The following is a 26,155-nucleotide window of genomic DNA, read 5'->3' as shown; positions in this document are numbered from 1 at the left end:
AACATTTGAGAGTTCTCTTGGCAGGCTTTTTTTTACATTTACCTTAAGGGATACATGACCTTTTGATGACTTAAACGTCGTCCTCTGTAAATATATGATATAGATAGAGCACCGATAAAATTTCAGTCTCCCTAATACACTCCCCATTTATGTACGTGAAATATTTCTACCGAAGCTGGAAAATTTCCCGAACAATAAAGAAAAGATCCTACTTTTTTTTTTTAACATCCAAAAATTTTCATCCCTTAACATCTGAAGATCACAATCTTTAAGACAACAGGGCTAACCAATTCACGCCACATTTTTCAACGTTAAACGGGCATACATACTGTAACAATGCGAGGCGTTGTGATACGAAGCGTTAATGATACAAAAGGGTGGTTGGTTGCCACTTTAATAAAGGGTCATGGAAGAAATGAGGTCCAGATTTTAACTACCAAAGAAGACTTGAAAAAGTTGGAAAATAAACTAGAATTTCAGCAGGATGAACACATTTTATACCTGAGATGGATCCAGAGATCCAAGAGTGTAGATCAGAAGGTGCGCAAGAGAAAGTCAAACGACAAGCCGGATGGTATAAGCAAAATGAATTTTGACTATCTGGCGGTTCTTCTGGCAACAGGTGAAATTTTGGTTTACTCACCTGATTCAAAGGAATTTGTCACAAAAATGTCGAATGAGTCTCCACTTTCATGTATTTGCTATGGTGGTGCATCTTCCATTATTCTTGGGTATGCACCAAGTGAATCAGAAATTAAGAAGTACAATATTTTAGATAGTCGGCCATTGGAAACATACCATGCTAAGATCGGTAAGGATATCCATCTAATGCAATTACTGAATGATGGGTTGATTGCCTTTGCTTCAGAGAATTTGATCGTTTATAACGATGAAGATCGTGAAATAAACTACACAATCGAAGCTCCAAGAACACATAGAAACCAGATTCTCCAAATACTAAAATCTCGCTTGAACGGCAACCTAATGGCAATATCCAGAGAAATGGATCCTACCATAAACATTATTTCACTTGAGGAGCAGAAAATCATGGCTACTTTGAGATGTAAAGGTCACGTTCTTTCCCTGGTGGCGATAAGGTCAAAGAAGACAAAGGAAGAGATCCTTGTTGCAGTTACAGATAAGGGAAGAATCGAGATGTTTAGAGATGCCTTCAACGAAAATGGCCGGCGTCAAAAGGCCTGCGATGCTGTTTTACAGACAGACAAACAGTTGGAGTTGAATGGTATTATATGCACCGATGGAAAGCTCAGCGTTTCTTACTTTGATGGATATCAGATGAAGCTATCTCCTCTCACCATTTCTGATCCTGGTGTGCTTAGTGGTATCATGACGATTAAATTGGGAGAATCAAGAGAAGAAAGCCAAGCAATTGTCATTGATTTAGACAGGGAAGAAACGGCAGAGAGTGCAAAAGAGAGTGCTCCTAGTGCGGTTAAAAGTTCTGCTTCAGCTAAAAATGAAAAAGCTGCCAAGCGGTCTTCTTCTGATGCTGATGGGCTCAATACAGAAGTTTTGCCATCTCTGGATGATCCCCAAGAGTTATACGAGGCTCTTGTGAAGAATATGGAAAGTAGAAAGACTTTAAAAAGTTTGTTGCTACAGAACGAGAAGTTAACAAAGCAGTCTTTGTACCTTCTTTTGGATGAAGAAGCTAACACTTTGTTTCAGCAGCTAACAGTGCTTATATGTGAGAACTCTAATGGAAGCGAAAAGCTCATAGAGGTGGTTGGTTTGCTTCTAATCCTCAAGGGCTCGTATATAGTGAAAGATTATGATTCCGTGGAACTTTTGAAGTTATTACGGTCTTCGTTGGTTAGTAATTTGAAGTTGCTGCCATCTCTTTTGGGACTTCAGGGAAGATTGTCTCTTTTAAACTCTCAACTTAAGCTTAGATCAGAAATGGCACTACAAAGTGATAGCCAGGGGAAAGATACTCAAGAGGATGAAAGCGAGGAGCCTAGAGCTGATTCTCTAAATACTTTGATAAATCATGCAGTTATTGTTGATGGTGAACGTCATGAGTTTGGGGATTCTGCGAAGAATAATGAAGCATCTGAATATATAGAAGAAGAAGGTGAGCCAGATCTTGCAGATCTTACACTTCAGTCCTCTCCTACAAAAGCTTAGATGAAGTAAGCTCACGCTATCCATAGATATGTATTAATAGTCATTTCAGTCACAGATTGTAGTTGTGTGTTTTATTTATTTGTTTTTAGACGAATGACTTTAATTCCGACGCTCTCGTGTTAGGCATTTACTCAGGTTTATTATTTAGATCTAGAGTCGATGCCGCGAGTATTGTTACTTTCAGGAATTTTTTTTTTTTTTTTTTCCTTCACATCACCTTTATCTATGAAAATTTTTTTCATTCAGCTTCCCCCAACTCTAGTTACCCTTCATGAAAGGTTTAACATATTCCCTCTTACTTTCGGAAATATATTCCCATAAAAAGTGGCCTAAGTATGCCCAAAGATATTTGCATCATGACTACTACCGAAAAGTACTTTGTTTCATACAACGGTGTCCATAAACTCTGCCAAAAGAGTGCAGAAACTCTGCTCAAGACCATCGGCAAGCCAGATGTTATTGTTGCTATCGGTGGTGGTGGTTTTATCCCATCGCGTATTCTCAGAACATTCTTGAAGCATTCTGGGGAGAAGAACATTCCTATTCAGGCTATTGGTTTATCGCTTTACGAGGACATGGGATCTCAGGACAAGATTGGTAAGGAGGTTATCAGAACCCAATGGTTGGACTTTGGAGCTTTGGAGAAGAGCTTCGACTCTCTGATTGGCAAGAACATATTGATTGTTGATGAGGTTGATGATACTAGAACAACGCTTCATTACGCGTTGACCGAGTTGTACAAGGATGTGAAAAGAAAAGCCGATGCTTTGGGTAGAGACATGTCCGACACTAAATTCTCGATTTTCGTTGTGCATGATAAGAAGAAACCTAAGAAGGCTGACATTAACAAAGATTACATGAATGGTGGTATATATCTATGTGGTGAGGAGGTGCCCGATAGATGGATTGCCTATCCTTGGGAGGCCGACGATATTGATGAGCACACTAAAAAGGCTCATGCACAGGGCCACGATTAGGTGTTTTTTTCGCTTTATACTTTCTTTTCTGCGTTTTCCGTGTCTACAAATGAAATAATAGCGTTTTAATCTGTAATTACATTCAATTTGCATTACATTATACTAGGGTACATCATTACTTTCCGTCCACTTTATCGTGTAGAGCCACCAGCTCCAAAGTTTGCTGCTTGAGCATGTCCTTCAAATCGGCGACATCATCTTGAAGTTCAGTACAACGCTCAGTTTTCTCACCGAGTGATTCCAAGGCCTGCTCATAGCGCTTATTGGTCTCACCAATTTCAATCTGTAGTTTCGATAATCTGTCCTCGTTGTCTCTCGTTTCCTCAAACCGTTTCATGAGCTTCAAAATCTCGTTCGATGCGTCCTCCTTCATCTTGCTGAGGTTTTCGTTCTCGTCCTTGAGCGAAATCTTTTCACGTTCAAGTTGCCTCACTCTCGCCGAAAGTTTTGTAACCAACTGGATGTTTGAAACAGATGGAGGTGCCAGTGAACCACCTACATTCGATGCAGATTCAGAAGGCGCTATTGGCCCACTTCTGTATTCATCACGCTCAAGAATGGTGGATCCATTCTCATTCTGGATAATGGAGCTCTCAGCATGGTCTCTGATCTTTGAGATGCCAGTTAATGGTGATGGTGGCTGCAATTGTGGTTGCTGTTGTTGTTGTGTCGTCGTCAAATATGGTAACTGGCCTCTAGAACGTCTTCTTACGTCTGTTGAACTATCGGAATTAGGAAAAGTCTTCGAGTACTCGAGGCCTGGTGTCAGTGCAGATTCACCAACTGCAATATTTCCAAGACTGGTTGTGCGATTTTGTTGGTTGAGTGCAGGCACACTAGTAGATGAGTCAAAGTCGTTCAAGTAGAAAGAAGGCGTAAAGTTTCCATCACCCTGGCCATTGTTCAAACTGTCTGTTCTCAATCTAAGAGTCTCACTCAATCTCGTCTTTTCCTCGGATAGCTCTTTCAACTTTTTCTCGAATTCTGTCTTCTCGGTATCGTAATCTTTTTGAAGAATGTCATACCTCTGCTTCAAGGATTTGAAATCGGACTGCAGCTTTGCAAGCTCATTCCGACATACAGCAAGATCAGAAGTGAGAGACGATTCGGTCTCGATTTGCTGATTCATCTCTTCCGTTCTAGAGTTCAAATCATTGCTTAGTGCCCGTATCTTTTTGGCATTTTCGGTTGCTCTCTTCTTGTACATATCAAGTTCGGTATTCGCATCTCCAATTTTCTTCTCATACGATGTCTCTAGTAGTTTCCAGTTCTCCTGCGCCTGTGTATATTGTGCCTGTAGCATTGAAAGTGAAGAAGAATCAAGGCTTTCAGAGTTATTATGGCCCCTGGATGCCTTTGATCCAGATAAATGCGACTCGTTTTGTATTCTAATCTGCTCTACCTTTGCCTCAAGTCTCTTTATTTCCTTATCTGATTCTTCTTTGTTCTTAAGATGTTTGGCTTTCTGCTTCTGTATTATCTCTTTCAAGATTTTTGTCTCCCTAGTTTTGTCTGCTTTAAACTGCTCAAAGTCCTTTTTCAATTTCGTGAATCTATCTTTTAGTTCTCCCTTCTCCCTTTTGAGAGTGTCAAGATCAGCATTTTCGCTCTTCGATACTTCCAATTCCTGTCGAAGCTTCTTATTTTGAGCTTCTAAACTGTCGGATTTAGACTGTAGCCGCCTTGTGAGTTGAGCATCGTTGTTAGCAGCTTTAAGCTGATTTTTTAACGCTGAAACGCTTTCTTCCATTTTGATCGCCTTCATTGCAAACAGCTTACCGTTTTTTTCGGAAATGTCGAGTTCATTTTCTAAATCCTGTTCTCGCACCTTCATTTTCTTCAACGATTGAGAAAGTCTAACCTCCTTGGCAGATAACTCGCTACCTTCTTTCATAATCTGTTCTATTGTATCGTCCTTCTGCTTCAACTTCTTCTTCAACGATTCTAGCTCCGTATTTGTGTCTTTCACCTCGGCATTTTCAGGGCTTTTTATTTTCTGGCGTAATTTCTTGACTGTCTGTTCATTTCTTGCCACCAATTCAAGTAATTTGTCCTTTGTGAGATCTGCGTATTCTTTTGGTATGGACAAGTCATGATTTTGTGTCGAGTTGCATTCGATACTAGTACTCGATCTGGGTGTTGAAGATGCAGATACACTACTAGGCTCAGGGCTTCCACTTTGGACTTGTTTTAATACCTTTGAAGAAACACTTCTTTTCTTGTACTTTCTATCTGCGGCTGAAGAACCTTTTTGGGCCGCCAGTTGAAGTCTTTCTTGAAGAGTTAGCCGTTTTGGGGGCTTAGTCTTGACTTTCGTTTCAGATTTGGACTTATCTTCTAGCTCTGTCTTAGAGTCACTGTCAGGATTTGTTTCTGTATCACTAGTTTTGTCGTTCGTTTTGTTTGAATCTTGAGAATCACTTAAGTTGCTAGAAGATTGTTTATTGGCCACTATATCACTTTTCACTTCAGATTTCTCCTTGACTTCCTCAGCCTTAGAACCTATACTAGGAGGTGTATCTGGTGTTGACGCATTTTCAACAGCTAAATCGCCCGCTGTATCCGTAGACATTTGTGCCTCAAATGTGGCGATATCGATAATTTGCTGCCCGAAATAGATAGGCTTCGGACCGACGCAAAAAATGATGCTGAGAATAAACGATGGTATAGAACAGTCAATGTATTTAGAAAAATTGTGACGAGGCTCCAACACGAATTTTTAATTGTGTTACTCGGAGAAAAAAAAAAATACGTACGCGTCTGGCGAGAGGCTGAATGGGGCAAGATAAGGATTGATTATTGACCTCTAATTCTCACAGCTACACAACCAATAAAATAAACTAAAACCGTAGACCATTATAGTAAACCATTATAAAGCAAAAAGCAGAACGAAAACGACGACAAAAAGCAAAGCAATAATAAAATGAGAAATGCAAAAGTAAAATAAGATTTATGCCTGAACAACTCTAACTGCAAACCAAGAATATATGAAAAAATAGCAGATACAAGAAGGAGGAAAACCCATGAACGAAATAAAAAGACCCTAACTAGGAGGCGAAATCGCGCACCTAAAACCAATACTCAGTCAAACACTTAATAGCCACCACAGTACTGTCTCATAGCGTTTTCAAGTTGCTGTTGCTCGTTTAAAGCACAGTTATTGAAGTATGACGACATCTGAGTATTTGAAAAAGGCTGCTGGGAAGAACAACCCGCGTTGTTATAGCCCCAGAAAACCTTTTGCTGCTTATCCAGCTTTGCTGAGTAGGGCAGTGGGATATAAGCCTGCTTGTCGCAGGAAGAGTAATTGCTACCATTGCTCGAAACAGTAGTAGTACTCGAAACAGAAGAAGCCCGAGAGTGGTTTTCCTCGTAGTAGTCGAAGATTGAGCTTCTGCTACTGTTGAGAGAGGAGGATCTCGAGTGGATATTCTGATAGGAAGCATATGGGTATAAAGTGTTGAGCGAATGTTGTTTTTTGTTGTTGTTGCAACCATTTGCAGTGTGATGGTATCGATAATTGATTGGCTGCGCAGACTCATAGGCCTGTAATGTGCATCTTGGAGCAGTGATTGTTTGTGTGGAGTATGCCATAGTTCCAGGAGCGATGTTGTTCATCATTCTTGACTGTCTTCTGAGATCAGTCTTGATTGGCTCTAGGAATCTTCTCCAGACCCTTAGAAGTTCGGAGGTCTCTATCCTGAGATCCCAGTCGAGAAGCATTAGAAGTTGCTTTTCCATGAGGTTAACATCTTCGTTGCGGAACAAGCCATCGGTGTACTTACTCCAGTGCTTGTTTTTGGGAGAAGAGTCGTTGAAGTACTTAGATGCGATTATTAGGCATGCAAGAAAGATTCTGTGCCTGGTGCATGGCATTCCATGAGCATCGGCCGGGAGACGCTCCTTCAGTCTGTTCATATAGACGATTGTTGACATGAGAGTTCCAGTATAAACATTGGTATATCTGACCAACTTGGTGATGAAGGTCATTAAAGAAGGAAGTGGCCTGGTCTTGTAGACAGGTGGGGAATTTGGTGGTGTAGGGAGTTGCTGTGTGATGACTTTGGAAGACTCGCAAGGAAGAATTTGGAGGGTCACGTTGACCAAGTTGTGGATCATGTCCTGCGTAACAGGAGAGTTAAGGAATATGTGAAGAGCTTCTTTATCAGACATTTTGATAATGAAAGGCAGGGGTAAATTTAAATGAGTGATAAGGAAAGAAAGTGGAATAATATAATGTTAAGGTATTGTTTGTTGGCTTGCAACTATCCAGGGTTGGGTTTGTAGGACAGTAACGAAGGACAGATACAAAAGATGAAACAAAAAGAATGTTACTGGTGATGAGATGGCTGGACAAACAACGGGAATGGTCAAGTTTATATAGATGGAGCATTCAAAAGGCTTGTTAATTAAGTATTTCTTAAAAGGGGGTAAATGAAATACATGGAGGAGGACATGTACGGAGCAAGCCACGATAATGATGTCAGAAACGGCTTGTTAATGAAATATACGGAAGGGCCAGGTATAATGGGGGAGTGAATAAAGTTAGGCACGCCAAGATTTCAAGCTTCTGAAATGGGTATAAGACAATATGTTTTATTGAAAATTCTAAAGGAGTACTGAATTGAGGTTGATATTTTCTTTTCACTGTCGAGGCCTAGAATAATGCATGAATCAACGCGGTATGTTAATTTCAGTAAACCGGAATGCGCTAAAGGAGTCGTCCTTGAAAATTATATTATGTACGTAATTTTCGCGTTCTGGGGAGTTTTCCAAAAGCGCGTTAAATTGTCTCCTGCGTTTTCTCCTCTGTACTGATTGAAAAGTTCCCTTTACAGCATGTATTTTACACGAGGACCTATTGTAACGTTGAAATTTATTTTGTCCCTTCCGTCTTTTATTATTTTCAATGAGATAATATCGTACATCAGTATTAATACAAGGGGTTGAAACGAAGAAATTAGAAGAGAAGAAAAGTGAATGTTCCTCTGTTCTTCCGACCAAATGGAAATTATCCAACCATAAATTGACGTCTTCTTCCGCAGTGTATAACATATCATAATGCACTTCACCTGAGTTGCTGAGCAATTCGGATTTGGCAAATATGTTCAATCCATTGACGTCACACTCCTCAGAATTCAAACTCGATTTGTCTCCTTAGAACCTTAAATGCAACTGTCAATTTTTCAAAATACCCTTTCAAGCCAAAATACACTTATCTCTGAGCCTCCTGTATCGTACGAGCCAAGAGTTTGGTACATTTTAGCTACCCCCTTTCGGCATTCAGCATAATTTCCTGCCGTATAACGCGAAAACCTGAAATAAAATCCTGATTTACCTTGCATACGTATTTTCAGTTGTAATTTCAGGCGTTTTTTCATCTTTTGTGTTTGTATTTTTTGCTTCTTTTTCGCGACTCCACATTTTTCTCCACCCCTTTAAGTGTATTTTTCTTAATTTTCACTTGTGGATTACAATCTTTAGATCTATACAGGGTTGCGTTTTTTTTTTTTTTTTACTTGTGACTGTACTCTATAGAACACATTGGTATTAAACGAACATTTGATTAGATATGTGCATTTATTGTCAATCTTTATAAAAGATATGGGCTTATCTATCGATGCTCTCTTTGTTAGTGCATCCTTTTCCCTGTCCCATATATCCTCCCAGCCCTAACGCATTTTCTTTTTCAGTCCCAAAATACTTTCGCGTCTGCATTTTACTTCTTTCGGTAGCATTTTTCGCCAATATGCTCGCAAATGTGCTTTCCGTTTGTCATGATATTTTTCAATTTTCTTGCTCTTTATCTATGTAGCACAAAATTTACCTAGTTGAGATTTATCCAAAGCATTATGTACATTATTTAACTATTCGGTCCCATTGGTATCTCTGTTTTCTTTATTAATTTCTTTTCGTGTATCTTCTTTCAGCCGTGAGATTAAATCATTTAAATTTCTTCATTATAGCTATTGATGTAGCAATTATGAAAGTTCATAGCTGCACAACTATCTAACAAAGATCGTTAAGATTAACAGATTTTTCCGGCGAAAAGGTACACTCGAAATATTGAAGTATCTATTTATGCCGCTTAAACATCTTCAAAAATGTACTGCTAAGAGAATCCATCTTTATTTGGGGTATCTTTGTATACTGTGGTATTTCAGGACCGCCACTAAATATACTTTGGAACAGTCTGCCTTGTTTTTTATTGTCTATAGACTCTTCACGATTGTCCTTTTTTATTCCGTATTGTTTCATTACATCTGATAGTCTTGGATTCACCCGGTTGTAGCACTGTACCAATTCCTTGTCCGCATCAAGATATATTTTCTGAGATGATGATGGTGCCTGCAAATTATATCCTCGTATTCGATCATTGAGCTTATTAACTTCAAATCTGAGGCTTCCATTCTTCTGCTCTTCTTCCCATTCTTTGCTTTTAAATGAAGTATCCGATGCAAGTTTCCCTGCCAATTTAAGTAGCTGGATATCATCGGCTTTTGGATATAATTTCTTGATTAATAACACTGCTCTTAACGACCACCGTCTGTCCAATTCATTACGAAATTGCTCAATTTCGTTCTGCACCGATCCCTGGGTCTCAATCCACGGGGGAATAGCATCCTGTCCTTTCATGATTTTGTTGAGATGATACCCTGTTCTGTCGATATATGCACTATTTGCCGTGAACCCTTTTTCAAAAGGTTTTCCCCTATGTATGTTTTTAAAATCACCTCTTCTCTGTGCCTCCATTATCCTTTGATCTGCCAATGACTTAATTGTGTTATCAACCCCTGTAAAAGTATCACTGATCAACACAGTAGGCCCAAGTAGTCTCTCTTTATACATTTCCCTCCATTCTTTACGTTCTTTCTTCTTCCTTTCCTCTTCGGAATCTATTTCAATATGTTTCGATAATCTATAATCTAAAACCTTCTCTCTGGCATTGTCAAGTCGATTCAACTTACTTTTGGATCCCATTGAATTTTCCTCTAATCTGCCTACCTTTTTGATCTTGATGGATTCTTGCTTCAATCTTGACATTATCTCATAGGGACTTTCCTTACCATTCCAAGGTCTTTGTGCTGCCAAATTCCTACTCTGCTTATCTGCGTAACTTGGCATCTTGGCAATTGATTTCGCCCTTTGGTATTCCGCTGTTTCCTGCTTGGGATACTTCTTTATGGCCTCCGTCATCTTCTGCTTTATTTCTTCAATTTTTTCTGTGCTTGGTTCATCTGACGATCTCAAGTTTGAGGGTACTTCTATTTCCTTATTGTTTGGATCTAATAAAAAAGCATCCTCCCTTAACATTTCTAGTTTCTCTTTTAAAATGTTCTCTTTCTCTTCAACCTTGATGATCTTCTTTTTGCTTTTGATCTCATCTCCAATCCACCTTACCCTCTCTTGAATCTTTGAATGTTTGCTGAGGCATTTTCTTACCCCATTTAGGAACATCTTAGTATGTAGTATTTGTCCAGGATGTTCATAATTGCATATGCATGAATCTGAACTCGTTACTTTTCATCATTTACATTACTACAAATCATGAGATCAAGAAGGATACAAAAAAAAATTACCCCATATTCGCGGATTTCATATCATTTGTCGTCAAAATCAAGGATTTTAATTTAAGTAAAATATTGTTAACACACTATAAGTATGTCATTTAACAAAGCAATACTGTATATAGTAGAAAATATTTATTTGGTCATATTTGATAATTGGTTTATGTTTTGGATTAAGTTAGATGAATAAATTTGGTATTGGTAGATGATTTGTTGATTTTTAACTTACAGAACACATCTTTTGATTTTAAATTTTTCAGAATCTACACCGACCAAATTTATTAGTACTTCTTAAGGTATTAAAATCAATCAATAATTTATAGCAGTGACTATTCTACTATCTTAACATTAATTTAATAACGTGATTTGTTGAAACGACGGTGGCAACTTTATTGAAAGAGGAATATTCAAATACCCATTTCACATTGCTTCCCCACCCTATGGAGTAAACAGATAATTGCCACGTTTTCTATCCTTTTTAAAGCCACAAATTTCTTAAACTAGTCCTTTAGTATTAGACCTTGGAATATTAGTAGAAAATGGTGTTACCTCTATAAATAAAAGGTAAGCACAAATGACTTTTGGAGTCTAGAATAATATTTGCTCACATTGCTCTTTGACTATTTGATTATATAGATGGACATTGACTGTAAAAAACTTTGTTATATGCAAAAATAAATCCGGATAGAAAAAAATTCCTGGTAAGCAAACTATAATTAAACGCCGGATGAGTTATTCATTTGAATATTACAATTTGAGGTAGGCCGAATCTATTTAGACATACTTCTAAAGGTACAAATATTGCGTGTAATTGTATATTACGAATATATCTCATTTTGAGGTTTACGGCCGCATGTTGCACACTTTACAACAAACATCTTTATATGATAAATTATTAATCAAATTAATTCGAATACATTTGTATCTGTTACTTGTAAAACAATTGCTTTTTATATAGAGTGCCCTGATCAATGGTGATAAACGAAATAAAAGGGGAAATGAGGTAAGCTTTACGAATAACGTTGAACTGCCAAGAACAAATCATTACGTAGCGCTTGACAGGCTTTTGGTGTACAGATGCTGTCAGCCATATCCATTCCAAAAATGGGTTGGCCCCATCCTTTTTCGGAAATGGTTGTTTACTGTTTTCGAGCCATTGAGCAATTGGCGGATGCAACTATGAGATGGAGAAAAATAAAATGAGCACTAGTTTTCTTGGAACATGAGAGGGGACAATTAGAGAAATTTGGAGTTAATAATATAAGCTTGAAATAAGAAGGTATAAATTAAAATGTTAGAAGGGGAAAATGAGTTCGGATGGTTAAAGATTAATATGATGGGTGAAGAAAGTGATATTAACATTTTATGAGGTAAAATAATAAGTAGAAGTAGTTGTATTGAGTTCGGAAGAGAAACAGACCTGCAGCTTGATGAAAATACGCAATACATATAGCGGATAAACATTATAAAAAAAAAGCATCCTCACAGTGGCAAAAAAGAAGGCATAGCAATCATCTGTACCAACATTTGCTGCCTAAGTGAAGAAAACTGTGAAAATTTCTCCCCTACCGGTGGTTAGGCTGAATTCAAGTAATGTTTATGTTTTCTGCCTAAAACCTTAAATGGGATGTTATTACTTGCTGTTTTCAGTGCTCAGATTATTCTTTTGTGCTGCTTTGCTCCATTATTACTGGTATAGAATTTTTTCTTCCCTTTTGACGCACATTCTTTTTATTGTTGTTTTTCCTAATCTTGCCTTAGTTGTTATTTATTTTTCTCGAATTCTTTACATCTATCCTCTCTTAATTCAATTACTTTATTCTTTTGCCAGACCCTTGACTGCAAACGGAATTCAAGCTTTTCACAGTATTTTCTCTTTTTCTCTTCTCCCGCTTTTCCCTTGTCACATCTAATTGTTAGTTGTCCAACAAGTCTAACCACAATCTTGTTACTCCAATAAGGACATCTCGACCTTGGAAAAGAAAAAAAAACTCAGATTGAAACTATTTAATTTATTTATCCTGACAGGCTTAGCACACATTAATTGATTACAATATTATAGCATATCTTCGTTCAATTAAGCTTTAAAGAAGTTGGCACAAATTCTAAATACGCATCATAGCATAACATAACTTAATACAACACACTAAAGAAAAATGCTTTCGTACGGAGATATCTCTTTGAGGTCGGTGAACTTCATCTTTCTCATTATTGTTCTTGGTTTAAGTGGATCTTTGGCTGCCACTACCATCACACAGTCGAACTCACAAGTCAACTTTTGTGTTTTCGCAGCTGCATTTGCTTTGCTTACATCCACGTTTTACGGGTTGGCTGCATACTTCATTTCATTCTTGGCATCTCCTTTATTCCTGGTCATTTTTGACTTCTTGAACTTTGTGTTCACTTTTGCTGGTGCCACTGCCTTGGCTGTTGCAATCAGAGTGCACTCTTGCTCCAACACAAAGTACCTAAAGTCCAACAATGTCGCACAAGGATCTTCTGACAGATGCAGAAAGGCTCAAGCAACATGTGCCTTCCTCTACTTTTCATTTTTCATCTTCCTATTCTCGCTCGCAGTGCAAGTGATCAGTTTATTGAAGAATGGACTTTTCGGAACATCTTATTCTCAAAGTCGGCAAGAACAGGTGTTCCTACACTGTCCCAGGTTTAAGTGAGGTTAACTTATGATTTTGGATCGCTTTGTGTTTTCCTCTTTCTCTTTTCTCCGCAGAACTTATCACTACAAGGTCTACATACATGCTAGTGATGTATTGTTCTGTGAAAAAGGGGGAAAAGCGTAAAGAAGCCAAGGCCATCTGTTTAATTACTTTGCTTCCGGACAAACACATACACCGAGAGAGTTTGCCAATTCAAATATCCTAATATGAAGACTTTGAAAGGCAACCTTGTCTTCCCACGTCATCACTTCATCTCATATCTTATTGTTCAGCCTGAAATTACCCAAAATTTTGAGGGGAACGAGGAATGGCTTCGAGGATTTTTTGTTATTTCTCATCATTTTTCCCCATAATTTTGGCATACTATACCGTTTGCTGTGCCACATTCACCATATACTGCAATCAACTCCTCTTCGTTTTGATCCTCGTTTCCCGTATTGAATTCTACATCAACTTCTCGAAGGTGCCTTGTCGGTTACAGAGTTTCTTTGATTTTTATTTTGTTTTATATTCTTTTTCGTTTTGGCATTGCCGTTACCGTCCCGTTTTATTTACTGGCAGCAGTTCAAGTTGTCTCCATCCTGAGTCTTTGTTAAACAGTTTGTTGCTTTTTAAAGTTGTCTTCGGAATTCGTTACTCATTTTTCTTACCATTTTTGCCATAAGTGTGTTTCTTTCTAATTTTTTTTTATTTGTTTTCCTTGTGCCGTCCTGCCTTTCTTTTTTCTATTTTTGCAATTTGTGATTTGATACCTACCTAAAATACATACTATTATTATGAACGTTGGTAAAAAAATACGTTTTATCGATCTCTGTTATCTTAAGTCATTTCTTTATTTTACAGTTTATTATACAGAACAAGAACACATGGGAGTAATTATGTCACACACTCAGCTATTTGTAACCTTTGGTGGCCATGAACTTCTCAAGAATCTCCCAAAGATGCTCACTTGTCTGCTTGTCCCTGAATCTACGACTTCTCTCAATAGGAATAACCTCTAAGTTCCATCCCTTGATCGATGGTGGGATCAGATCCTCATTGTAATGCACATAGAAGCCCTTCACCTTCTGAAAGAGAATGTTCGGCCGAGAGTACCGATAATTCTTGAATTGCCATTCCTGCCCGGTGGTAAAAACTGCAACCACACGGTCCCAGTGCTCGGGTTTAGTGAAAAAACGATCCACGTCACTCACAACAAGAAACTTGATCTTCCTGTTGAATTTCTTCGAGTTACGAACAATTTCAACTACATTTTGACTTCCGGCCGAGCCTTGCGTGGCTTCAATTGATGTATCGACAAATTTCCCGTTTTCCAAAAAGTCCTTCACATTCCCTAGGTTGATAAGTGCAGAGGCTGAAGGAGAGAGAATAATGATAGGGTCCTTGTGCTTGAGTACAACCGACAAAGAGTGTGGATCCACATGTTCCTGATGGTGATGACGATGCGCTTTTGAGCCGGAATCTCTTGAACTTCCCGTTTCTCTCTTCAAAGGCCTCACAATCTTATACTCGCACTCTTTGGCAAGGTTTGCAAACTTCACGGGCTTCGAACCTCTGAGCGCACTGTTGTGATCCACAATTTCACGCTCATTTTCAAGCACACTTTTCAAAAATGGATCAGAGTCTATGATCTTTTGACGTTTGTGCATTTCTCCCAGACTGGACTCGGATGTCTCACCACGCTTAGATGTAGATTTTTTTCCATTTGTACGATTTTCCGTCGAAGTTGTTGTTTCTGCAGCCTCTAACTTCTTATTCCCATCGGATGTAGCTAGATACTTGCATGTGTCAGAAGACCCACTCAAATACGAATTGAGCTCTGTTCTCTCCAAAAAGTTGATGACTGCGATAGAGTTCTTCTCGCAATCCGCCAAATAATCGGTGGTACTTGCTTCATGATGTATCCAGCACTGGTAGACGGCTCTTAAAGCTTCATTAACATTATCTTCTTGATTCACAAAACCCGTTTGCTCGTCCAATGATAACGGTGGCTGCCCTTCGATCGCAAGCTCCTTTGCATCTGAAATTGTTGCCCCTTCAGGAATGAGCTTGATGGCTTTCTTGCTAATGATAGCCGTTCGAAGAAGTGATATGGAGGAGGTCATGATGTTTTGCTTGAAAGGAAAAATCAACCACTGATTCACGATGCTCCTTCAAAATGTAAATGTGTGTTTTCTATACCAAGAGGTGTGCAACTTTGAAAAATCTAATACTACGCCCTTTTAGTGGAAAAAATGAAATCTTTGCTTCAGCTGGCTGAAGAGTTTGACTTCAAATTTCACCACACAATTTGTCTGTATGGCCAGTTGTTTTAATTTTTTCGGTTTGTCACTTTTCCTCTAGGAAGAGAAAATTTTAGTTTTACCTCTTGACGACCTCTAGCGACGCGTCAACCTTCATCTTATCTGCCCCACTTAGTAGTGCATTTTTTTTGTCGATTAAATCGCTTATCTTGCTAGCGCCATAATAATCATCGCGATAACAAATTCAGGAAAGAGAAGTAGAAAAAGAGCGGTTGAAAGTCGAATGGCTGTGCATGTGAAGGGGATGAGCATACAACTTGCTTTTATTAAACCAAGAGAATATATATAATCATTACACTAAATTAATTCAACTGCATAGGCGTTTCATCTAGAAATGTCTGATATAGGTGATTTACCGAAACATACATTTCTATCGAGGGTGTTTGGAGTAAATCAGAGTTCAAAAGAAGGAGCAAATTCAAGGCCACTATTTAACGACGATACACAAGAAAACAACTTTGGATTGGATGGATTTGATGAAAGTTACCCGCAAGACAATGATTCTGGATTTACAAGTCATGCGTTTCAATCACATACAAGCATCCACAGTACTGAGAGTTCCGACGAGACGGATGATGAAGAAACGGGAGATGCTGCTCACATAGATGTTTCCAAATTAAAGGCCAAAAATACAGTAGTAAAGGTGGCAAACACAAAAAGGCCAACTGATTCTGAATCAGCAGGCAAGTCTAAATTGGAAACTAGGCGAAAAGATTATCATGTGCAAAGCAATCAAGTACCAAAAAACAGACTGGGGCAAAATAGAATACCGACATCAGAAACTGAGATAGAGTCAGAAAGTGAAGCAGAGCCCGGTATACATAGTGAGGAAGATGAGGAAGAAGGAGAAGAAGAAGAAGGTATATTTAGATACAATCCACAGAAAGAAGCAATTAGAAAGCAGCTTCAGTCACAGTTCGAGGAAGATAACATGGTTGACTTGGTACCAGAAAGCTTACTGCTTGGAAATGGAAATGCCTCAGAAAGCAGGACTACACATCCATCATTTAGAGAAAGACTTGGACGGTCGATTATGGAAGGAATCAAAGAGACTGAAGAAAGTATTGGTCCAAGTCTCAGTCAGATGAGATCGAAAGTTAGAACTTTTGCCAAGAATAAGCTACCAAAAATGTCGGCTATACAGCAATCCTACAGAAGGCTTCCCTCTGAAAACAATACCCTGGACGAAGTTGAGATGAATGGATTTGGAAACAGTAGGGCGAGAGGTAATGCATCATCACAAAGAGCAAATGGGTTAGCCGGCAAGATTCCGATCCTAAGTCCAATGGAACGCGCTTTATGGATATGGGCCAATGTGACAAACCTCGATCTTTTCTTTCTGGACGTATACCAATATTACACGGGGAATGGATTTCAATGTATACTGCTCAAGAGATTGAGTGAAATGGGTGTTGTTGTATTTATTGTTGTACTAACGAGCTATATGGGGAATTGTGTTGATTATTCGAAGCTTTTAAGCGGTAAGGCCACAAAATTGTCCGAGGTCACGATTGCTCAATGCCATACTAAGATGGGATCTGGACAGAAGATGCTATACATTGCTTTATTTGCCATATTTTCCGTTCGTGCTTTTAACGGCTATCGGAAGCTGAGAGAATATAAAGGTATCAAGTTATTCTACAATTACCTTCTAGGAATCTCGGATGACGAACTTCAAACAATCGGCTGGCCCGAAATTGTGAGAAAGATTATGATATTGAGAGATCAAAACACCAATGCCGTTGTTTCAGGTAACATGGCGGTAGATGATAATACGGAGCCGACAGATTTATCATCAAAGAAAAAGTTAAGTGCCCACGATATTGCAAATAGGTTGATGAGAAAGGACAACTATATGATTGCACTATTCAACAAGGATATATTAGCGCAACAGTTGAAAATACCGGGCCTAAACACTTATTTTCTTACAAAGACCATGGAGTGGAATTTGAAGCTTTGCATATTCGACTATTTGTTTGATTCGGAGGGCCAATTAAAGACATCTGTCATGGATGAGCACAGCAGGTTGAAGATGTCCCAGCAGCTTAGTAAGAGGTTTCAACTTGCTGGTATGTTGAGTGTTATTATAACCCCTCCATTAGTGCTTTATTTTCTACTATACTACTTTCTCAGGTTCTTTTACCAGTTTAAAAGTGACCCTGGTTCGATGAGCACCAGAGAATTTTCACCATACGCTTACTGGAAGCTTCGAGAATTCAATGAACTCCCGCATATATTTCGAAAGCGTTTGCGACTTTCTGTTGAAGGCTCTAATGCGTACTTGAATCAGTTTCCGAAAGAGAAAATGGACATTGTGTTGAGATTTGTATCATTTATATCAGGTTCGTTTGTGGCTTTACTGGCATGTCTGACTGTACTTGGCCACGAGAACTTTCTTAATTTCGAACTTACCGAAGGAAGAACAGTCCTTTTCTACATGTCAGCATTTGGCACACTCTTCACCATTTGCAGAAGTGCTCTATCAGATGTGAATTCCGTTTTTGATCCGGAAGCTTCATTAAGATATGTTGCACAGTTCACACATTATCTTCCACGTTCTTGGGAAGGACGATATCATTCAGAAGCTGTAAGAAGTGAGTTCTGTAAACTTTTCAACTTGAAGATTGTTTTGGTGCTTAAGGAAATAGCCAGCCTTATAATGCTGCCATATTTTCTATATTTCCGTCTTCCCAGTGCTTCAAAACGGATTGTGGATTTTTTCAGAGAGTTTAGTGTGCATGTTGACAATATTGGATACGTTTGCAGCTTTGCAACTTTCCACTTTGATAACGCGGACAGACCAACAAACATCTACCTGGGAAAAAGCGATAAGTGGGATAAGGATAATGTGATAAATGATTACTATGCGTCAAATGATAACAAGATGGTGAAGTCATACCTGTATTTTCTGGAAAGTTATGGCAATGGTAACTTAGTGGGAAATCATTCAAAGGCCCCAAAGCTTCAACATGAGATTCCATCGTTGGCTATCAACTCGAAGAAACATAATGTATCAAAAGACGATGGAAATAATGCCAATGCTCACTTTGTCAATACAAATATTCCAGTTCAAGCGCAGTATCAGGCCACAACTTCATCGCAGAATATCCATCATAGATTATCACCGGGAAAACAGCAAGTAACGGCGGCTTCGATATATTCTTCAGGGTATCCAGATCAACTCGAGGAAACCACTGCCGGATTATCTCCAGATACGAAGCATTACTTGAAAAACATGAGTAATAGTTATCTGCTTGGAGATTCATTTGAAAATAGCAATACAGACTATAGTCACAATCATAACAACAATGGCAAGGGGAAGTTAAAAAACTCAGGAGGAGTACTTGCACTACTGAACGGAGTGTATAAGCAACCAGACAAACGAGCTGAACCGTTATAGCTTTCTTTACACTGTCTATTAATTTATAACGAACAAACCTCAGGTGGTGCGTAGATCTAAAATTACACGTTATACAAACTTCAAATCTTTCTTCTCTTCTTCTTTTCCCTCTCGTATTCATTCTTAGCAGCACCCTCTTCAGTTTGAACCTGATCCATAATTCTAGCCATCTTCGCATGATATTCAGCAGCAGCTTTCTTCTTAGCATCAACTTGTTCTCTGCCCTCAAACTCTGCTTCTCTTCTCAATGCACGCATATCCTGTTTGCGCTCTTCCTTAAGCTGGTGACGAAGCTTGTTGATCTCCTGTCTCGTTCTATTTGGATCGTAGTACTTCTTATCTGGATTGTAATTCTCTTCAAACTTGGGAGCAAATGTAGGAATTGCAAGCGGTCTGTGATGTTGAAGAAGAAGAGGCTTTCGCTCATCCTTAGCGATTCTTCTCACGTTTTCGATCTTCATTAATAACGATTTCACCTTAAGATTCAATGCGTGGTATTTGAGCATATGCTTGAGGAGAATCACAAATGGTGTGGTGATCTCGATGAAGGAAGAGCATTCCTTGTATATGATAGACACATATCTATCAAGTGTGCATATCACCTTTAAAAGTAATGCTGATCGCTGGTCGACTGATTCGTCATCCCATTTAGACAGTGATAAAGAATGCAATTCAGTTGGAAGCTCTGTTGATGCTGCTAACGTGAATTTAGTAGATTGTGGACATCTGTCATCTGTACCAAGTGATTTATAATCTGGAATTTGATTCGGCTCTTGAACCAACACCAAGATGGCCTTTTCCAAAAATGAAACGACCTCAGGAATAACTCTCTTGGCAACACGCTCATACTGAAGGAGCAAGTCACATATATATATGCCGGCAAATAAATGTGTGATGTAATTTTTGGCCTCTAGAAATTCAAGAGACTCGCACATAACAATGAGTGCCGGTATAACAACAAGATGATACATATCCGAGGTTGAAAAAGTCCTTCCAATCAACGTAAACGCCATAAGATCGGAGCGTTTTGGATATGACTCGAAGTCCTTGGCTTCAATTCTGGTTTGCATGGAAGAGAGTCGGATTCTATAAAATTCTAGCATTTTCTCTGGATACTTCTCGGCCAAGTCTCTAAGAAGCTTGGAAAGGAATTCCATGATATGGACGTACGATTCTTTATTTTCATTGCCTTCAAATCCCTCATCGGCAAGCTTGAATAGATAATCCAAAAGAACACCTGTGAAAACTCCAATCTTCTCTTTGTTTCCCGCAGCTAATTTCGGCTGATACTTCTTAAAGACGGTTCTAACAATCACAATGACGTCATCTAAGGACTTAGATTCTATAAGACCCTCAAATTCCTGCAAAGACGTCGGGCATATAATGCTTATGTCAAGATTTTTCGATGTATTGAGTCGAAGAATCTTTCCACCGATCATAGTAGTACCTGCAAGCTGATTTTCTTCTGCAGAAGTCTCGGCATCTTCATTTTGTGCATTTTCAGCCACAATAACTTCGCCATCACCAGCATCAACATCTCCTTCCCAAAAGTCATCATCTAAGTCATCTGCTCCGGGTTCTTGATCCTCAACTTGTCCTTGCATTCTTTTCAAACGTTGCTGCTCAAGTCTTTCCAAATTTTCCTTCTTTTCCTGTGCAATCTCCTCCAAAGTTTTCGTTCTTTCAGCAGGAGCCGCCTTCTCAGACATTTTAACTTCTAAAACTTTTTTATCATAAGCTAAGTCTGTTTCTGTCTTCTTCACTGGCGGTTCTTTCTTTTTGGATTTTTCATTGGTATGTCTTAAATCTGTCATAATGTCATTAAAGTCATCATCTAATTCAGAAACAGCACTCGCCACTTTGGCATTCTTTTCCTGCCTCAAATGCTTATAAAATTTAGACTTGGCTATCACTTCTTTCATAACTTCGGCCTTGGTCTTTTTCTTAGAACCTTGTCCCGGCTCTTCTGCCTCATTAGCATCATCATCACCATTCTTTTTTTGGAAAAAGCCTTCATCCTCATCTGCATCGTCATCAGAACTGCCATGATCTTTTTCTTTGAACCCTAGTGTCTGCCCATAGTGTGTAAGAGTGTCATTGTCATCATCGTCATCACTGTCCATATCTGTTAGCGAATACTTACTGGAATGTGCTAGCTTTTCCCTCGTGAATCTTTCAAGCATCTTTTCCTCGCTGGTCATGCTCTTGTTCTTCTCACCAAAACGCTTATCGATGATTCCTCCAACCTTGTTCTTTCTTGCCAAACGCTCTTTCCAATCTGCTTTTCTTCTCTCTTCACCTCTTTGCTTGGAAATACCAGGCTTTCCCACCGTCAGATTTTTGGATTTTGCGTCCGCACGCTTGCCTCTTGTCATCTTTAGATCAAATGGATTAAATTCATCCCGAATTTCCTGAACCAGACGCTGGCGATCTGCCCTTCTACTTTCATTTGGTGTCTTTCTAGAGTGCTTCTTTCCTTTTCTTTTCTTATTTGTCTGTCCTGTGAGGCCAGCTTCTTTTAATCTGGCCTTCAGCCTTTTGAGTTGTGATCCTGCCATTATGTGTAATACACGGCTATGCAATCACGGACACTTTGGTTTCCTGAAGTGGACTCTTTTTATAAGGAATGGAAGAGATATGATGTAGATGATCCCGATATCTGCTGATTAGACTGGGTGAAAAATTTTTGGATACTTAAAAAAAAAAAAAAACAATAAAAAAACAATAGTAAATACACAGCCAGGAAGATGAAGAAAAACAAGTAGTAGTGATTATACTGCAGTATATCTACCAAGCAGCTAGTCAAATGGTCATGAAGGGGACCAAAAAGTAGGGAGGGTAATCTTGTTTACAAAATTTTTGGCAATCGGAAAATGTCACAAAGAGTAGTTATTACAGGAATGGGCCTCGTTACACCTCTTGGGGTTGGGGTCAAACATGTATGGTCGAAATTGATAAGTGCCAAATCAGGATTGGTGAGTACTTCCACATTGCCAAAATCGGAAGAGTACGAGAGCATTCCAGCCAAGGTTGTTGGGGCTGTTCCACACGGGCCAATCAGCGAAGGGAAATTCGACGCCAAAGAGCATTTTAGTCCTCGAGAACTAAGAAGAATACCACCCTTTATACAGTATGCCATAGTAGCTGCAAGGGAAGCTTTACATGACGCCAATTGGGAGCCGAAAACAGAGAATGAGCAACTACGGACCGGTACAAGCATTGGATCTGGAATTGGCTCATTTCAGGATACGTACGAGAATTCCGTGGCGTTTCACGAGAGAGGATATCATAGGACAAAGCCATTAATGGTGCCTAGAATACTTACAAACATGGCTGCTGGAAATGTGTCCATATACTTTAATCTCAAGGGACCAAACCATGCCGTTTCGACGGCTTGTGCCACTGGAGCCCACAGCATTGGCGATGCTGCACTTATGATAAAGGAAGGATATGCAGATGCGATGGTTGCTGGAGCAACCGAGGCTTCAGTGCATCCTCTTGCATTGGCAGGTTTTGCACGAGCCAAATCGGTTGCTAGTGGATTTGCCGACAATCCAGAGGCTGCATCCAGACCATTCGACAAGGACAGAAAGGGATTTATTCTTGGGGAAGGTGCAGGAGTAGTGCTTCTAGAATCATTAGAACATGCACTAGAAAGAGGGGCGGAAGGCAACATATATGGAGAAGTCTGCGGTTACGGAATGAGTGGAGATGCAACCCATATAACTTCTCCACCTGCAAATGGCGATGGTGCATTTCGAGCAATGCAGTGTGCCATTAAAAGGGCTGGCATTTCACAAAGAGATATTGGATATATCAATGCACATGCAACATCTACTGTTCTGGGTGACAGGGCTGAGAATTACGCTTTGAAAAGACTCTTCGAGAACGAGAGGCCGGATCTTGCTGTCAGCTCTACAAAAGGTGCAATTGGTCATCTTCTCGGTGCCTCCGGTGCGGTTGAAGCAATTTTCACTATGCTTGCCTTAAAGAACCAAATACTTCCTCCTACATTAAACTGTGACAATCCGGGACAACAGGATGAGGACAACGAGGATGATTTTATCTTCAACTACGTCCCGAATAAATCTCAGCGTGTTTCGGATCTACATGAAATAAACTATGCTTTGACAAATAGCTTTGGTTTCGGAGGCACAAATGCCTCATTATGCCTCTCACGATGGAAATCAAGCTAGAATTCAAGTAATCCTTCCAGCATGCATTTATGAGCCAATACAACTAGCATTATGCCCATTAACTGTCTATGAATATATGAAAAATCAAACTGTCTATACGAAATGAAATGGTGGTAAAAATGTCTAGTAAAATAAATTTAGTGAAAGTTGTCTAGTAAAGGAATGGAAGGATCCTCCAGTAGTTTGTACGCTGCTTCAAGTCCTCCGATTTCTGGGTGTAAAACTGATATGATTGGTTGGCTGAACAACTCAAGTTAACAAGAGTCCATGCAAATACCAAAAAAGACTCGGGGGTTTTCAAGACCAAAAAGCAGGAAAGATATATGAGGATTTCATCAAGATAATGAGGACAGCTCAAGTATCTGAATAGCCGCTGCCTTGGTACGTTGTATTTCACCAAATGTGAGAGATAAAGATGATTTTCGTATTGATCAATGCTTGCAAAAGAAAACAAAACGATGGCAAAGGACTCAAGTAATGGCCACTTTTCACGGTTGACCGCATCAATATTACCACTATTATGGCCCAGTAAATAGCAAAGTAATGGTTCCAAGTTTACACCCAAGTAAAAGTAGCATCCGACTAAATAATGCGAAACATGTATTTTCGCAGTGTTAGAAAACGTTGAAACATAAAAGCATTCATAAACACGCCGTGAACTTTGCAAAAACATCATTGATGCAAGAATCTGAAATTGATGTTTGCTAATGGCTGAATATCTTGGAATGACTTCTCCAGTATCTTCCAATTGTAAATACTCTTTAAATCCGTACTTTAGTATGTAGATGTTAGCCGAGCAGAAAATCAAATCCAGTACGTAGAAATGCTTGAAGAACGACTTTGGAACATAAAGCTGACCCAAAACTCTGTTTAGTCTTGCATTCAGGTCCCCTTTTTGTAAAGTCTTTCCATATTTTAGCAGCACATTTAAACATGGCACATTGTTAGCTAGAAGAACACACCCTGTCATGAGAACAAAGCCTGCATCCAATAACAGGAGAACATAAAACACAAATATTAATGGTAGTACAGTCATACCTCAACATTCATTGCTAATGATTCTTAATAAATATAGACCTTTCCTTACTCCTCATCTGTAAACTATTAGTTTATACATGTTATAATGGAGACCGTTTCAAAAATGAATCGTGCGCTACACAGCCTGGAAACAGTTTCTTCGGGTGGGGAAAGGAAAGAAGAGCAAAAAAAAAAAAAAAAAAAAAAAATATTCTAGTGGGGGATAAAGAAAGACGAAAGACTGTAAATCTTAAATTGATATTATTGTAATTACTTGAACGGTCTTTGCCAACAGATTATTTTATCCCTATTAGTAATAAGCTTCTTTTGTGTGTTTCAAAAGAGTTTAAAAACAGGAAGAATAACAAAATAACACTTAAATATGGTACCGTTAATCCCATTTTACTACGTTGCCTTGGTAGTGGTGACGGTACTTTTTGCCAATTATAATCCATATTTTACACTTCCTGGAGTGACAGATAAGATAGGAGGATATCTTGATGCTGCATCAAGGAGACTTTTTGGAACAGAGCTTTCCCTTGTGCAGAAAGACCAGCAATCTAAGAGTTTGATACCATTGGATTTTCCCAAAATTAAATCGTTAATATGTCAGAATAGCAAGGTTGTCGCGTCCATCGATAAGGTCACAAGTTTGTGGGATACATACGTGTTGCCATACATATTAATGTTGGAAAAGATATTGGAACCGGCTTTCTTGAAGTTGAAAGAAGCATTCACACCTCTAGTTGTGCTTTTGAAACCCTACTGGATTTCTCTCAAGAACTTTGTTACGCCGTACATAAACATAGCAAAAGATCAGACTTGTGCCGTGGTCCACTCCTTGAAACAGTCTTTGGCTCCATACTTTAAGGAGCTCGATGAAATTTATGTCTTCTTTAGTAACTGGTTGAAGACCAGCTACCAAAAATATTTGGAAGGCTATGTGATCCATGCTACGGACACGCTCAAACTGCTATCATTGGAAATTCAGCTATGGTATGAAACAAACATAGTGCCTTTTGCTGAAGAACACCAGACAACCTTTACCGTTTTAGTTTCTGCTTTGTCACTCTTGATTTTGATTCCAGTTCTTTTGCCTCCTACCAAGAGACTTCTTAAGTATGTGACAAAAGACGCGTACAACCTTGGAAATGGAATCAATTCCATGTATAACACTGAGGACAAAACACTCTCCGAGTCATCATCTGGTGTTTCTTCTGGAATCACTTCCAGGGAAGGTACCCCTGTTGGATTATCTGGGGATGCGAGTCATCGTGCAAAGAAAGCATAAGAAAAATTCAAGAAAGCGTGGCAGAAAGAGATCTGGAAGGTGCCACAGAAAGACTTGAGAAGGCTCAATGTTTCAATGGAAATAATGTGATGAGGCGAGAAGGTATTTTTAAAATTGCCAATGCATTTTATCCAATACCATGGCTCAGAAGTTGCTGGATATGATTCGAAATTCCACTTTTAAGGAAGGCGATATCAACAGATATAGCTCAAGAATCGTTTTCTCAGGATCAGGGTATCAGAAGGTGCGCTCACTGAAATGATACTTCACTACTCTTGAACGCTATTTGCTTGCACGCTAATATTTTCACTGGCCAGATGGCTTATTTTTATCAAATGTCGAAGTTGCTTTTCAACACTATTAGTTATTTTGTATGTTCTTACTTTCTCTTTTATCATTCTCATTTGACGTATCAGCTTTTAAGTCAAACATTTTCTTTTACTTTTATTTCATTTTATAATACCTCTCTTCTACCCTTGTTTTTAATACTACTTTTCAAGTCTCTTTTTATTGTGCTGCGTTCCCTAAGTTTTAGGATTTGTATCACATCCTTATAGCCTGTACAGATGTCCTTCAA

General features: G+C 39.0%; 12 protein-coding genes across 12 annotated transcripts; 6 read left to right on the top strand and 6 right to left on the bottom strand.

Annotated features, from left to right (window-relative positions):
• Positions 1-336: 336 nt before the first annotated feature.
• Positions 337-2,148, top strand: BRETT_003974 (uncharacterized protein; the record flags this gene model as incomplete). Its single annotated transcript, XM_041282474.1, has 1 exon — positions 337-2,148. The coding sequence occupies one exon, from the start codon at positions 337-339 to the stop codon at positions 2,146-2,148; it is 1,812 nt and encodes a 603-aa protein (XP_041136313.1).
• A 356-nt stretch (positions 2,149-2,504) lies between these two features.
• Positions 2,505-3,125, top strand: BRETT_003973 (uncharacterized protein; the record flags this gene model as incomplete). The annotated part of the gene is made up of 1 exon (XM_041282473.1): positions 2,505-3,125. One exon carries the CDS (start codon positions 2,505-2,507, stop codon positions 3,123-3,125), a length of 621 nt encoding a protein of 206 aa, XP_041136312.1.
• Positions 3,126-3,240: 115 nt separating this feature from the next.
• BRETT_003972 (uncharacterized protein) lies at positions 3,241-5,697 on the bottom strand (the record flags this gene model as incomplete). The annotated part of the gene is made up of 1 exon (XM_041282472.1): positions 3,241-5,697. One exon carries the CDS (start codon positions 5,695-5,697, stop codon positions 3,241-3,243), a length of 2,457 nt encoding a protein of 818 aa, XP_041136311.1.
• Positions 5,698-6,218: 521 nt separating this feature from the next.
• BRETT_003971 (uncharacterized protein) lies at positions 6,219-7,298 on the bottom strand (the record flags this gene model as incomplete). The annotated part of the gene is made up of 1 exon (XM_041282471.1): positions 6,219-7,298. The coding sequence occupies one exon, from the start codon at positions 7,296-7,298 to the stop codon at positions 6,219-6,221; it is 1,080 nt and encodes a 359-aa protein (XP_041136310.1).
• A 1,902-nt stretch (positions 7,299-9,200) lies between these two features.
• On the bottom strand, positions 9,201-10,583 carry BRETT_003970 (uncharacterized protein; the record flags this gene model as incomplete). Its single annotated transcript, XM_041282470.1, has 1 exon — positions 9,201-10,583. One exon carries the CDS (start codon positions 10,581-10,583, stop codon positions 9,201-9,203), a length of 1,383 nt encoding a protein of 460 aa, XP_041136309.1.
• Positions 10,584-12,849: 2,266 nt separating this feature from the next.
• BRETT_003969 (uncharacterized protein) lies at positions 12,850-13,368 on the top strand (the record flags this gene model as incomplete). The annotated part of the gene is made up of 1 exon (XM_041282469.1): positions 12,850-13,368. One exon carries the CDS (start codon positions 12,850-12,852, stop codon positions 13,366-13,368), a length of 519 nt encoding a protein of 172 aa, XP_041136308.1.
• An 896-nt stretch (positions 13,369-14,264) lies between these two features.
• Positions 14,265-15,476, bottom strand: BRETT_003968 (uncharacterized protein; the record flags this gene model as incomplete). The annotated part of the gene is made up of 1 exon (XM_041282468.1): positions 14,265-15,476. The coding sequence occupies one exon, from the start codon at positions 15,474-15,476 to the stop codon at positions 14,265-14,267; it is 1,212 nt and encodes a 403-aa protein (XP_041136307.1).
• Positions 15,477-16,008: 532 nt separating this feature from the next.
• BRETT_003967 (uncharacterized protein) lies at positions 16,009-19,074 on the top strand (the record flags this gene model as incomplete). The annotated part of the gene is made up of 1 exon (XM_041282467.1): positions 16,009-19,074. The coding sequence occupies one exon, from the start codon at positions 16,009-16,011 to the stop codon at positions 19,072-19,074; it is 3,066 nt and encodes a 1,021-aa protein (XP_041136306.1).
• An 80-nt stretch (positions 19,075-19,154) lies between these two features.
• BRETT_003966 (uncharacterized protein) lies at positions 19,155-21,632 on the bottom strand (the record flags this gene model as incomplete). Its single annotated transcript, XM_041282466.1, has 1 exon — positions 19,155-21,632. The coding sequence occupies one exon, from the start codon at positions 21,630-21,632 to the stop codon at positions 19,155-19,157; it is 2,478 nt and encodes an 825-aa protein (XP_041136305.1).
• A 315-nt stretch (positions 21,633-21,947) lies between these two features.
• Positions 21,948-23,270, top strand: BRETT_003965 (uncharacterized protein; the record flags this gene model as incomplete). Its single annotated transcript, XM_041282465.1, has 1 exon — positions 21,948-23,270. One exon carries the CDS (start codon positions 21,948-21,950, stop codon positions 23,268-23,270), a length of 1,323 nt encoding a protein of 440 aa, XP_041136304.1.
• A 151-nt stretch (positions 23,271-23,421) lies between these two features.
• Positions 23,422-24,240, bottom strand: BRETT_003964 (uncharacterized protein; the record flags this gene model as incomplete). Its single annotated transcript, XM_041282464.1, has 1 exon — positions 23,422-24,240. The coding sequence occupies one exon, from the start codon at positions 24,238-24,240 to the stop codon at positions 23,422-23,424; it is 819 nt and encodes a 272-aa protein (XP_041136303.1).
• A 429-nt stretch (positions 24,241-24,669) lies between these two features.
• BRETT_003963 (uncharacterized protein) lies at positions 24,670-25,578 on the top strand (the record flags this gene model as incomplete). Its single annotated transcript, XM_041282463.1, has 1 exon — positions 24,670-25,578. One exon carries the CDS (start codon positions 24,670-24,672, stop codon positions 25,576-25,578), a length of 909 nt encoding a protein of 302 aa, XP_041136302.1.
• Between the last annotated feature and the right edge of the window lie 577 nt (positions 25,579-26,155).

This window comes from Brettanomyces bruxellensis, chromosome 6, assembly GCF_011074885.1.
Source record: "Brettanomyces bruxellensis chromosome 6, complete sequence".
Classification (NCBI taxonomy): Eukaryota; Fungi; Ascomycota; class Pichiomycetes; order Pichiales; family Pichiaceae; genus Brettanomyces; species Brettanomyces bruxellensis.
This window is presented reverse-complemented; position numbering and strand designations above follow the sequence as displayed.